Here is a 15,151-nt window from a genome sequence, read left to right on the forward strand (position 1 = left end):
GTTTGAATGATCTTAAGTTTTGTTTACTGATTAAGTACATGTATCAATAAAAAGCACATTTTGAGATTAAAATGTGGATGTAGAACAGTGACATTCAGCCAAATCAAAATAGCAGTGTCAGCCTGCTCTGGTGCACATACTAGAAGTTTTTATTAGGATTAATGAAAAAAATTAACTATGAAATATGCACTAGGCAATATGGCTGACATTTTTTCTGTAATGTGAAGCCTCAAATGTTTGTTATTAACAGGAAATGAAAAGCACTTTTGCCATACCGTATCAGTTACATTATCTCCATTTCCCCACACTAAATCAAAGGTCCCATTCACATAGCCCACTTTTGAAGCCACATCTTCAAACAGCTTTTTAAGCAGAGTGGAAGCTGGAAGGTTCAAAGTAACACGTTCATTCACTGTCTTTGAATTTGTGGTATCTTGTATTATACACAGCACTCTGGGCTCCTCAGCAGCACTTTCTACCTAAAATGACAGCAGGCAACAATTCAGTCAGTAAAGCTAACAACAATTTGTATCTTAAATAAAAAAAATAATGAAAACAAGATTTCACTAATTAAATGCATTATATTTTATGACCTAAGGATCCTAAAAGAGGACCTAGGTCTCTTATGTCTGCTTTCATAAGTAAAGAGCCATCAAGTTTTGGTAAACATGTCAAAATATGCTTCATTTTCATAGAACAAGAAGGAATCTGGATGAGTGGATCAACATGTGGTGAAATAAACTGCTCAAGTTCAACACACAACTTTAGCCTTTAAGCACACAGAAGATTCTTGAATCAGGAAGAGAATTTCAAATCATCACTTCAAGCTGGTTTAGCTCTGACATGGTCCTAAATGCTGTTGAGATAGAAATACACCTCTTGTTATTTCTCAAAATGCAAACCGCAGCTTCCAAGATTATTTGGAAGCTTGGAGACATCCATTAAAACAAAAAGTCTCTTCATCAAGCCACTATCAATTTTCTTTTACCACATCCGCTGCTGGGTGAGTCGCAGAAGTTCTTCTGCTTAAACACAGTAAGAAAATTAACATTGAGCAATGGCAACCATGTAGTTCTCAAAGCACAACAAAGTAAAGAAAGCTAAAACAGCAACTTCAATATATCTGAAATCAGAAAAGTAACAATCTTGAGTGAAGAATGCAATGGAATAGAGGTAAAATTTTATAGAGCCAGATAAGCCAGGAAAATGGCATTTTCATCACTGAAAAAAAAAAAACAGGAAGCCAAAGATCTAGTGAAATACAATCAATTATCTCAGTTATCGAAAGGACTTGCGCTTCTAAAACAAAGAATAACTAATATTTAAGTACAGGTCACACAAGAAAGCACGAGGTCAGTAAAAGGAAGAATTAGTCCGCAAGGAGTCAGCCTTTTCAACTTGTGACACAGGAAGTATTAGTAATGCATGTCAGACCACCCAAATCTCACTTCATGGCTAAAGAGCAGATCATCAAGAAAGGCAAACAGATACATGCAGCACTATCGCCACTTTCAGTGGATAAAACATTAATATACAGCAAGAACTGTGTTCATGCTAAAACCGTCGGCCATGTCAAACAACTATAGAATAAACAACTACGAAGAACTAAACAACTTTAATGGTCCCTGTATTTCTACATAATCAAACTCAACACAGATGACCAAAGTGGTACAGTCCCTTATGGTCTTAAACACTGAATCTCTTAAATTAAGAGGAACAAGCATTTTAGCTGATCCCTTTATTCTCCACAATTTCAAGATCAGCCAATAGTCTTCATGCAACTCAAAAATGAAACATTAGGTAATGGCAGCATCTATTCCTATCACCAGGAGGAAGAAGTTGACAGAGACAGGCAAATACAGCCACTTCTTCCCTGTCCTAATCCATATTGTGTTACCTTGCTTTAGACTGATTTTTCTTGATTTAAAGCCCAACTTCCCTTAAGAATTTCAAGTACAGTAAGTTTATGAAGGACACCGAAGAGTTCAACACAGGACATTAGCTGCATGCTTAAAAATATGCAACGTACCACTTCCAGCAAATCGGCAACTTGTCAGCTTCATACATAACCTTGACTGCAGAATGCAAGGTTTATGAACTACTTTCCAAGAAGACATACAAAACTATCTCTGAAACATTAGCTACACCTTAAGGAAATATAGTTCAAGAGTAAAAGTAGTTTGATGTATGTAGACTAAAGTTAAATTTCACTAGTGATTACTCCTCAGGATGGATTCTTTCCCTTTGTTTTCAAGCACAGAGCACCCCCCACCTTTTTTTTGATCAAACAATAGGTATACAATTTGAATCTTTCATGGTATGGTTATGAAAGAGAAATTTATGGCCCAGTTCAGTAGTCCACTTTCCTGATTATTCTGTAGAAAATCATCAGGAGCTAAAAATCAATAAACTCATAAAAGCACCTCCCATTCCAACCTACAGACCTTGGATTGCTCTGGGTCCAACAGTGCAGAGCTTAGAGGCATCTGGTACTACTCATACAGTTCCATCTAGAAAAAAAATGTTAACTCTAGTTTATATAGTTCCCACACTAATTTTGTACTGACCCTATATGACTACAGCAGGAAGAAAAGTTCTCTAATTGGAGTCTCAATTCCTTTTTGTTCTGCCTTCTCATAACCAACGCCACCATTCCCTTTCTCTCTGCAGAAGATCCCTATGAATTCAAATCCTCCTACTCAAGCTTTCTCCACTGCTTTTGATAACAAATCAATTCTGACTCATACAGAAAATAATTATACTCATCGTATCTGATGGACGGAGAACTCCATAAAGGAAATAACATTAAGAGAACAAATTATAGAAGATTACAGAGATTTGCTGGTTGGGTTGCTGTATGTTCCATGCCAGACAAATCCTCTCTTCCTCGTTCAGACGTAATTCTGACAGAGTGAACTGGTTTAACTCAGGGATAGTATTGCAAAAGATGTTAAGCCATCATTTGAGCTTTCACTGTTTCATGTTCACAGTAAATAGGTGAAGCAAAGACAACCTCAGTTCAACTCTGTTCATATCTACCTTTCACATACACCATCTGAACTATCAGTCTACACAAACATCTTATTTGGAATTTCTTAACAATAAAAATACTGTAAAAGGAAATACTGGCCAGTGATCAACCTCTGAACTACTTTGCCTGGCCATTATCGAATCAAGTCCACAGGGTAAACAAAACAAAACAAAAAAAAAAACAATCACCACATAATTTGGTATACAATTGATAATACACAATTATATTTTTTGATGAAAAACTAGAAGGCTACAGAAACACAATGTAAAAGCATATGAACATAACAGCAGAAGCTTCAAACTAAGTAAGACTGCATTTAATATGTACATAATCTCGGTATTCAAGAACATGCAAAAGAATTCAACAGCTCATGCTCTGGCTTAGAATGCTCATTTCTCAGCTCATGCTTAGAAATCAGTGCTACAGCCTCATGCTGTTACTATGTATCTTAGTTATTAAATAAAGTTGATTTCATCTGTCTACCTGTGAAAATTTCTTCTTCATTTCAGCAAAGATACTCTGTCTGCAACTCCAAAACATATCCTATAGTATATAAAAACAAAATTAACAAGTCATAATTCTTTAAAATAGTAACTTTTTTTTCCCCCATGAAATCAGTTTTATAGTGTAAATAAAAGAATTACTAAATTCCAAACCACCACATGCAGAGTAACTTGAAAAGGAACACCCTCCAACCATTGTAACAACAGAACAAGTTCTCGATTAACATGTTAACATTTAAATCATTACCGAGTCATCACAAGATGTTAGTAAGTTGGGATGTAACCACAGACCACATTTCATGAAGTAAAAAAAGCAAGTGTATAAAAAACAGTTCAGGAAGTAAATTCATACTATACATTCCTTTGTTATATTAAAAAGGCCCTGCAAAGGTAAATATTTTACCTGAAATGGCTTTAGTGCAAGATTAACATATAATCCTGTAATTCAGTTTGGCATTGCATTTATAAATTACGAAGGTAGCCAGTTCTGTATGAAGCTGTTCCTTCTTGGCTCAATTACTTTCTGTAGGAAAGTTTATATTAGTATGAACCCATTTTGAAGCATTCAACTGGAAATAATAAAGGGATAAAATTACTGACTTCACTTATTCCTTAAACTCTTAAAAGTAAAACTCTCTTATAGAAGAGAGTTTTCCTCAGTACCTATCACACCACCAAAATGCACCAATGAGCATTATGCATACAAATGTTTTCCAACTACAGACATCAAATTAATTGGTTTCTGAATCTGAAGCACTGAGGTTTTTTTATTTATCCATAAAAGAAGAGAAAATGAAGAAATTTGGAAGTATGCATGATAGTAGCTTAATAACTTGAGTTGCAGGCCCTCCACTGCATAAACAGAAAAGCAAATGGATACTTAAGGCTGCAGTTTGGGAAACCATTCTATGATTATTTACCACAGAATTCTTCTCAAGTTAGTCTTTTGGTCAAATCGTTGGGATACTCAGAGTATGTTCTATATTATATTAAAAAATTGCAATTTTAAATGTTAGCCTTCTAAAATATTAAAACACTGACACTTTCATCCCATGTCACTCCATATATCCCACACTCCCATTTGTATAGATGAGATTCTGAAACCTACATTCCTGAATTCCTACTGTGGTAGGAATTTTCCGACTACGTTTTTGACCAGACTTGGAAAACAGTTTTTATAATACTAACATATAAATAACAAACAGGTTGGATATTTGCAGACATTCCAGAGAGCTGTTCTACATAAGCATTTTCCTCATGTACCTTAAACAAAACATATCAAATTGGTGATCTATATAGATACATGTTGATGCAATATTGTCATGCAAAAGCACATACATCTTAACACTGCTTTTAGATGTGGCTTGCCATTTTTCAGCTTTGAACCACTAAGTTCATTAAAATTTCACAGCAGGCATTTTACTAGCCTTAAGAGGACAAAGTGAAAGAAACATTTTGTTTTCAAACGAGGGAAGACTCTCCCAAAATTTAACTCCTGTTTCAGTCTTTGTAAAGCTTTCAGAGATTGAAACTTAAAGCTAAGCTCAAACTTCATGTATACTGTACTTGAGGTTTTCGAATTCCATTATTGCAAACGGAGAAGAAAGAAAACAACAGCACGAATCAGTAAGCAAAAATTACAAATTTCAAGTCAAGAGTTTAAATAACAGATGTGCAAACTTTGGCTGCCAAGCACAGTTAACAGCTTATCGAGACTTAAAACAATCACTAGTAGTTTCTAATGTCCACGCTCTATAAATAATTCTCACAAATCATGTAACAGAGGAAACGCAAAGAGATCAGCAGCAAGTGGCAATAGTAAACATGTTCACATTCACAAAATGACTTGGATGATTAAGCCTAAAGCTGCAATTCTCAAACTTCATGTAGCATCAGCAATTTAAGACCATACAAAATGCACACAAGTGACTACTGTCTATCACATTACTGCTATGCAAACTTTGGAGTGTGCATTCCAAGTCTGTGTAACTGATTGGGTATAAGTTTCCAGCAATTGAAAATATAGTTAAATTTGGTAGCTTAAGTCACAAAAAGTAGTCTGATTTTATCTCTGAAGTACCACAGTATAGAAACACTCAGACACTATAGTTCAACTGACCGGAAGTTTCAATTTTTTCAATGATAACAAATTACTGCAGATCTGCCCCTTGAGAAACCACAACTACATTCCAGCAGTTTCTTCACCTGCTCCAAGATGTCCAGTCCACTGATCTAGGCAAGGCATATTGGCAGCACTATGTTTAACAAAGAACAGGAAGGCCAAAAACTTTTACACAGCAAGCAAAGAGAGAAATCACAGAGCTACGTTACCATCTCCAGTCTAAAAGCTCCCTTCACCTTACGCATTCTGAACAGTGGATCTCAGAGCCCTTACAGCTTGCAACTCACTCATCCCCCCAGCTGGGCTAGTCATGTTCCATGCTTTTGCCAGGCCTGCAAAAATTCTTCTTCAAGGGCCAGTTTCTCTGATACAGCCAGGTAAGCAGGTACATGCTCCTGGAAAGCAACACAGTGGCTAAAAATATCTTTGGAATGAGCAAAGCACCAAACAGAAGTCCTCCACCGCTTCGGACATTGCTGCAATTACTAACCTACAAAAGAAAACAAATCTGACATGTACTTGACTGCATTTTGGAGGAAGAAAGCAACTGTTTGAAAGAGAGTTTACTTAGTTAACTCTGTCAGAGCATCATGAGCTGTTACTCAACACAGGTACCTCTGCAGCTGTATTGTAGTTAATTAGGGAAAAGAAGCACCTAGAATTCATTATGAATGCCTGAACCAAAAAATATGTTTATAAGAAAGCATTTTACAGTACAGTTGTGGTAAAAAAAAAAAAAAAAAAAAAAAAAAAAACACTTTTTCTAAGCACTAATATAATGAGCAGAATAATTTTGAGCTCTTAACTTGAGGCATCTCCTACTACAACTTTTTCTGAAGAAAAAAATAATTTTAGGCTTGTCTTTTTGCTAGGAACACGAAGAAGACAGGAAAATAAGAAGGAAAATTACCAAGTCAATTAAAAAAGTATTTTAAGTGATACAATTGTTTTAATTTTAAATAAACATGTTCTTAAGCCCACTGTTTATCAGCTTTTAATCCAGCACAGGTAAATGGATATTAAAAGTTCTAAGCAACTTCTCCACCCCCACAATTACACTTAGAGATTTCAAAGGCATTGTGCAAGGAGATCCATAGAATCATAGAATATCCCAAGTTGGAAGGGACCCATAAGGATCATCAGTCCAACTCCTGGCACCGCACAGGTCTACCCAAAGTTTTATATCATGTGACTAAGGGCACAGTCCAATCGCTTCTTATACTCCGACAGGCTGGGTGCAGTGACTACTTCCCTGTGGAGCCTGTTCCAGTGTGCGGCAACCCTCTCCGATTAGAATTTGCAAAAATACTTTAGAAAACTGTCAATAGAGTCAAAATGTTAGGCTCAAAATCCACACAGGCTGACCCAATTATATCCCCCATTACAAAGCTTTAAGTCTAATTTCAACCTTGTGAACCTGGTGCTAACTCTAACATCACAAACTGGTCCACTATTTCAATTCAAATGTTTGCAGTACTAGATCCTTGGTCATATTGTTCCTCTCTGCTTCAACCTATAGCGTTAAGCTATGTTTTCATCTCATGGCTTTTGATATACTTCAACAATAATTAAATCGATACCTAAATTAAATACCTAAAATAATTCCAATTACACAATAATTATGATACACTTATTCAGTAATATGAACATGTATTTTGAAAACTCAATACGTAAGACTGATGAGTTTACAACACACTAAAAACACTCCACACATATGAGGCAGCTTGAAGACTGATTGCAGCAATGCATCACCTATACAAGGAGTTAAGGCCCCCAGAAGGTCCCCTTCCTTGTGCTGGTACAAATGGTCATGCACTTACATGTTAAGTTACCTCAGAATAACTGATCCTTCTTAAAATTAATCATATCTGTTTAGTTTTTCATAGAATCATTCAGGTTGGAAAAGATCTCTAAAATCATCTAATCCAACCTTTAACCTAGCCCTGCCAAGTCCACCACTGAACCCTGTCACTAAGCACTATATCAACATGCTTTTTGAAGGGATGGTGACTCAACTACTTTTCTGGGCAGTCTGTTCCAATACTTCACAACCCTTCCAGTGAATATATTTTTTTCCTAATATCCAACCTAAACCACCCTCTTTTCAGTAGGTTAGCTTTAATCTGAGTCAGTCTTCTTGTTTCTCAACTGAATGCTTAATTCTCCTTAAAAAGCATCAAGCGATATGCCAGTACCACAGAATAGTAGCAGCATTTTAAATATGTATATTACACGTAGTATACTTAAATTACTAAATACTAAAACCACTACAACTTTTTTTGTTGTTGTTGACCTAAAGACTGAAATTATACCCTCCATCTTTTGGTGTGAGTCTCTGTAAAGGTCGCAGCTGCTTTACAGGAAAAGATGAATATTTCCCCCTTCTGCTTTGAACGGCCTGGAAAAGCAAGAATTGTCATTATTGCAGCAATCACATTGCTTTCACCCTCACCCTGTATCTTCCAGCCTACTGTAGACAGAGGATAACTGCTGGAAAGCATGGAAGAAGGCTGGAGCCATAATAGAGACGGATGGCCCTGGCCAGATGAACACCAAGAATGCTTTTCTCTGGCGGATGACCTGATGCAGGCAGGAAAAGAGGAATGACAAGGAATTCTGTAGCAGAGTCACTACATTCTTGTTTGTTTTGGAAAATAAGTTTGTGTTTTCCTCTCTTCTGTCTCATGTAGGTTTTGGATTGATTAGTTATTTTCAAAGACCAACTCCACAGAAATGCTTCTCTAGTAACAAAGTTTAAATTTTAAAAGTTACTGTTTGTTCCCTCATTGAAACAGAGCTTGCTTATAAACAGTCATTCATGGAATGGCCAAATTACTATTTTCTATTTATGTTTCCTAACATAAGTCTAACATAACTTTCTGAACATGTCCAAAACCACACTGTCTTAAAAATAGTGTGTTATTAGGGTAGCATTTACCTTTGAGAGTTTGTTCCTACTTTTGTGGATCACTCACTCATTTGTAAAAAAAAGAAAAGAAAAAAAAAGCATTTATAAAAGTAGAAATGACAACCAGAAAAAGTTGGTACAGGGCCAGAGTAGTACATTTATCCAGGGTGTTTAAAGCACCCTGAAGGATACAGAGGACATGTCTGATGACAGCTGAATTACAGTCAAAACCTTTGTTTTTCCTTTATTACAAAGGCTACATTCGACCTTTAAATTCTGCATTTTAAGAGACCTTAAATATATCGTTCTTAAGAACATACTGAAGAACCTGTCTTTTTACTTTTATGCTCTACTGGTCCTTTAAATCTGGTAAATTAAAGGTGATTCAAGATTAATTACTTCTCTTAAAAATTAGATGCAGCAACTGTCAATAAAGAAAGACTACAAATGTTTCCTGGTCACCCTACAGGTGACACAAAGACAAGAATGAAAAGAACAGATAATTAATGGATAAAGAACACATCTTCCATAATAATGGATCAAGTTTTAACATCTAAACCAGATAAACACTGGACATTTTGATAACTTCAGTCTTGAGTCAGTTCATTTCTGGTGTGTTTTGTACCCAGACTAAAACAATGAGAATTAAATGTAAATGAAGTTTTACATATTTGCAAACTGTCTGCCAGCCTCTATACATCCCCCCTTACAGTACAAGCTTCACATTTGGACCTGAAACAGCCCCATCTTTCTACCACTCCCATTTGTTTACATCCTGTCTGTACCTCACTTTATCACCATGCTCATTTGTCTTGCATCTGTAAAATCCAAGAACACCGTTGAGATACATATAACACTTTCATCCATCGTATTGTAATCACATCATTTATTTCCCATGTAGAGTCCCAAAAGCAGTGGGCATGCTTTCACACTTCCTCACCATTCCATAAAGCCCAGGCATACCACAGACTTTATTGAAACATTTTGCTACCATGACAATAATCTAAAGGACATTTTTCTGGATTAAGATTTACAAATACAATGTTAGCATGAAAACAAATCAGAGTGAGAGGAAAAATGGATTTCTCTGTTTGGGTAATTTTGAAATGCAATTTGCTTTACTAAAAAATTACTGGAAAATATGCATTTTTTTTTTTTTTTTTTTGGGGGGGGGGGGTTGGGGGGGTGGAGCGACACAACAGACAGACAGACATTTGAGATTAAAAGACAGGAATCCATAGGTATTTTTTAATTCTTTCTGTCAATCTGCTGCTGGTGAAGGAAGAGGAGAATCTGAAATAGCAAGGTGGACCAGCACAGATTCCTTGTGCAGTTGTCTAGCAGTATGGCATGGAGCAGTTACAGTTAAGAACATAAGCACCCACAAAGCCTGGCCATAAACCGTATTTGCTATCAGCACCACAAAGGATTCCAGGTAGAACATGGAACACTAAAGCAGAGTAACTCCACAGAAAGCATACCTACGATTATGTATAAGGAAGAACCTAGATGTTTTCTCCATATAGTAATCTAATCAATCAAAATACTTTACTATAAACAAGAGAGGTACTACCATTAAGTTTTACCTGCTTTATTTTTTCTCTAATTTCAGTTATTATTCTTGATCTCAACTCAATACTTCTACAAATCAGTAAACTTAGCTGCCTTGGGTTCCTTTAGCTCCTGCAGTATTGCACCAGACTTCTTCAAAAATGCAAAAAAGCTCAAAAGCTCTTCAAAAGCTCAAAGTGAATCTGTTTTCAGACATAATCTACTGTAAATACTTTTATGGTATATCAAGTACATTTCTTCCACATCTTCTAAAACTAAAATTCACTAATCCTACAGAATTCATACACATCTCCTCATTTACTTGAAAGGCTTTCATTACATCTTATTGAGAAGACACACAACATTCAGGTTCTGCTCCAACACCACTCTCCTTTTGCCATGCAACGACATCCTGAACAACTGAATATACCTTTTTTAAAGGGGTCTGGTTGTGCACCTACAGAGGAATTTAACTCAGATGAAGTATTCTGAGGAACTAGGGTACAATAAGGAGTGCTTAACTATTTTACATAACTGCCCATCTAAAACTCTGTCATTTTTCACAAGCACTTAAAGTAGCCTTATGGCCACACAAAGAGTGCAGTCACAATCCTCACGGACTGAATTCAGTAGAGTGATTTTTACCAGTTTTATCCCTTAATTCTTTGAGAACAGACACATCCTTTTCAGAAGTTATTTCAAGTGCCAGTGCTGAGCAACATCATTTGTTTGACGCAAGCTGACTGCATGCCAAACACTGCAAAAACATGAACAAAGAATACACTACACACTTTCACAGTGCCTAAAACTGTGATCAAGTTGGATACCATTCTACCTGAAAGCTTACAAGAAAAGCATAAAGACGTACTAGTATTTCCAGGTACCAATACTTCAGTTATACTGCAACAGCATTATTTTGAGAATATTGTTTTATTCAAGACAAGAAATATACAGTAAAATGTTAAATAAGCAGTTCACTTGAAAGTATACCATATTCACTTTCAAAAGGGTAAAGTGTAAAATAACAGCTTGAAGCGTTTGCAAAATGAACAAAAGACATTTCTGAACTGAATTAAAAGGCTGAACATGTAACTCAATCGCTCAGTTTTCTAGCAACATATCTTTCATGCTTAAATTTCTTATGCAAACCCCAAAATATTTCCAAATAAAACAGGAGCAGAGCTGGATATATGAGTCACTACACATTTTTGGGCACTACTGTATCCATTAAAACATACTGGGAGAAAGTTTTAAAATAAGACTGATGACTTAATTCACACAAGACTAAAACCTACAAGTCAAAGGTAACAAAGTCAAGGTGTGGGTCTGCTTAAGTTCCTTATGTTAGTAACAATATCAGCAAAAGGAAGTTGAATGACTTATTGTCATTTATCAGTGATACTTCCTACCCCACTTATTAATCTGTGGAATAGGAAGATTCTTATTTTAAAGAAAATTATCTACACTGATCTAAATCCACAGGTACTTCAGTTTTAAAAACAGAAAAACGGAATTATTGGACTTAACCTATTTAAGAATGACAGCTAACAAAGCGTTTAAAGTTTTTTTCTTGTATACTGAAATTCTGAGCTGAAGACCGTTTAGAATTTAATACTGGCAGACATTTATTCTCTGCCCCCACGTAATTACTTCACAGCTCAGAAGGAAGTCTATTACTTGTTTGATAAGCAGTGTATAACTGCACAAAAAATGATGGTACTACTCAACTGATTTAGCAACTTTAATCACTGGTCACCCACACTAGCCAGCAGCACTTACAGACTGAGGTTTCAGTATCGAGTAGCTACCTCTTAGGCAAAAACTTATCATGATCTCAAAGTACCATTAGATAATCATCCTGATAAGTTCTCTTGTACTACAGATTACATACCCAGATGTATACAGCAAGGAGAACTAATGTGTGACTCCGAGAAGCTCAGTGATTGAACTAAGCATGGAAAGACCTTGCATGCTACTTTCACATCTTATTCACCAATCTACAGTACTGAGTATTACACAGATAGTGTCTGTTTGCAAGGAACAAATGACTCAATGGACTTCTGTTTGGATTTTGTTTCCTAAATTTCATTTCCCAATTTGCTTGGCCAATGAAGTAGTCAGATTTTCACAATCATACCTTCATACTTTACGTCCAAAGCACACAAAAAAGAAAGTAAGGACAAACTGATAAGCTACCCAAGCGGTAGTTACTTGCAGAGTATCTTAACACAGTGGAATTAAAGAACCCAGGTGTCATCAACACTGAAGAGAACGTCCCTTCACTAAAAGAAGCGCAAAATATCTTACTCTGATTCCTGTTCTTCTAATAAAGTTAATGTGATACCCAACAAGAAACATCTTTTATTTGTTCAATGTGGGAGATAAAAATGGATTAATTAGTGTAGGGATGAAAAGACTCACATTAGTTAGCTGAAAAATTTCACACTATCTTTGAATAAATGGCAGCAAGTAAAAAACCATATATTCTTATTTTGACGGGTTTACTCTGGATAGTTCATGCTGGAACCTGCTGAGAAAGAATCTGCATAGCATTTAACTAGTGGCACAGACATTTCAGAAAGCTCACAACAGAACCCACTTTTTATATTGACTGATCCTATGAGCCTGGGCAATACTCCGTAAGTTGATATATCTTACAGAAACTACATCAACAGTAGTTTCTGTAAATCAGTAAACAAACCTGTGTTGCTACCTTTCTTGCCAACTGTGTTGATAAGAATATTCCATTTCTCTCTATTTGAGGTAGATTTGCCAAATGTAAGTTTCAGGTCTACTTCTCAAACACAGAAAGTCATTAAAGTGTTTACCCTTCTAATAGCACCATTTTCTTGCTTCCATACCTATCTTTATATGCCTCTTCCTCCCTGGATAACTGTTTCACTAAACTAATGGGGGGGAAATTTACACCAAATAGCAAAGCAATTCTTAAAGAATGTTTAGCATTTACTACTAGGGTGCCCTGTATGTGACCCAATGACTTCAGTTTTAATGAATATAAAACACTCAATTTAGTGTTTTTTCAGATGAAGAGAGAAAAGGAACTGAGTATTGAAAGGAAAGGGATCATGGATCAGTTTGTACAGAACCCTGGTCTCAAGAAGAGGAATACTTATTTCCCCCATCATAAGGAATCATTGGTCACACAACTATTGAAACAATTGTGAAAGTGTTAACAGTGAGTGGCAGGAATGCAAGAACTAATTTACTAAATGCCTGTATAGCGTGGACAAAAATCTTAATATAAACATTACAACACTCAGCTATTAGAAAGTACATTAGTACAGCTGTTCCAAATGAAGAACTTTATGCCAAAGTTATGAGCAAGAGAAAATTAAGCCCTGATTACCTGTACCTTAGCATTGCAGGCTGAATCTATGCAATGCCCAGAAGAAAATTTTTCTTATGCTACTATAAGATATTCAAAGGGCAGTAGTGGAACTACAAGCATTTTGTATCCATGAAAACACAATATTACTCCTTAAAAAAGCTAATGAAAACATTTACTATACTTTAAAAACAACCATCTGAGCTCCTATAAGCACAGATATACAAAAGACTTCGGAACAACCTAAAAGTTCTCTTCCTATTCTTCCAACAAAGGCTGTTAACATTACAGATTCCTCCTATTACCAGATCTACTGTGGCCTCACAGAAGCCTTAGACAAGAACCAAATCCTTTTTCCCATCCACTCCTTTAATTGATTAGTCATTCCCCAGATCAGCATAAAGCAAACATCAGATTTTTCTTGCTCCTTTACACTGGAATGTAAAGGAAAAACATGGTTGTGTACTCATCTTTGGCAGATGTTGGTTCACATCCCAGCTGAATCTTTGAAACTGGACAAGATAACCAGCTATACAAGCGATAATTACTCATCCCTTTGGGAAGGGACAAAAACATGGAACTGTAATCCTTTATCCACTCCCAAAGGGTAGAACTGAAACTCCAAAAGACCTGCCTTGCCTCCAGCTGCTGCTAATGGCATAATAGGAATATTTAGAAGGTGGCTGTTGAGAACTCAGACCTGAAGAATTCTGTTTATCTGTAACTCAGCATTCTCTGCTTTGAGATTATTAGTGAATCTCAAAAGGACTTAACATGAATTCTGTAGCATAATATTTCTTAAACTTCTATCACTGAAATAAAATGAGTACATACTGAAAAACACTGGAAAAGTTGAAGAAAGTTCTCTTACAATGTATATCATCAGGGGGGCTTAACACAAATAATCTGGTTTTCTCCTCAATTTGATTTCTTATATTCTCAGAGAAAATACCATCAGCTTCTAGAAATTCCGAAGTCTCACAGAACTAACATTGCTCTATTCCAGTTACTTACAAAATGCATAGGGGCCCAATAAAGAACATGAAAAAACACACTAAGTAGCTCATAGTAGCACTATCTAAGAAGTTTATCGATTTCATATTTAAGATATCCGTATTTGTAATCACATATATTTTAAGTATTCATCTTCTTTTACCCATATTTCCCCTCTCTGCAGAGAGAAGTGCATGCAAAATCCCAGTCCAATGAGTCGGTTAAAAATACCCATCTGAATCATACGTACATTCTGAAAACAGCTTTAAAGCCAACAGGGATACTATTAATACATATAACTAAGGAAACAGCCTCAGCTAAATTCTTCTATTAATCACCTTGCTGTTCCAGTTAGCTACAATTGCCACAAGGTTTTTCCTGCCAGTCTCCTTTGCTTTTACATTTTTTTTTTTTTAAATAACTTAAGTACACTAGCTCCTGTTTTCTATCCCTTTTCCTAAATTTTTGGATTTTTTTTTAATGAAATATTTAAGGATACTAGCTACTACATTCCATCCCTTACATTTCTGGAGATCTTTTATCAGGAAAAAGGCTTAATATAGTCCTTTGAATCTCAGGATGTAAAAAAAAAAAAAAAAACACACACAAAAAAAACTCGAGAGGTACATTTGCCCTGACTTACCTGTACAATTCTGTTTGCGTCTGAAATTCAGAATTTTATTTCACGGTTGTTCCC

At 35.9% G+C, this 15,151-nt stretch overlaps 1 protein-coding gene across 3 annotated transcripts in view; it reads right to left on the reverse strand.

Annotated features, from left to right (window-relative positions):
• The window catches only part of USP47 (ubiquitin specific peptidase 47), a 52,080-nt gene that overhangs the window by 35,921 nt on the left and 1,008 nt on the right, over window positions 1-15,151 (reverse strand). For 2 of the 3 annotated variants that reach the window (XM_084287527.1, XM_084287528.1), the window contains 2 exons: window positions 3,515-3,574; window positions 276-479 (listed from right to left, as the gene is read on the reverse strand). In XM_084287527.1, the coding sequence (XP_084143653.1) occupies window positions 276-479; window positions 3,515-3,574 (264 nt within the window). Of the gene's footprint in view, window positions 1-275; window positions 480-3,514; window positions 3,575-3,937; window positions 4,028-15,151 lie in introns of those variants that run through there. The other variant, XM_084287529.1, reaches the window with a different exon arrangement.

This window comes from Netta rufina (genome assembly GCF_964035555.1).
Source record: "Netta rufina genome assembly, chromosome: 5".
NCBI classification, from domain to species: Eukaryota; Metazoa; Chordata; class Aves; order Anseriformes; family Anatidae; genus Netta; species Netta rufina.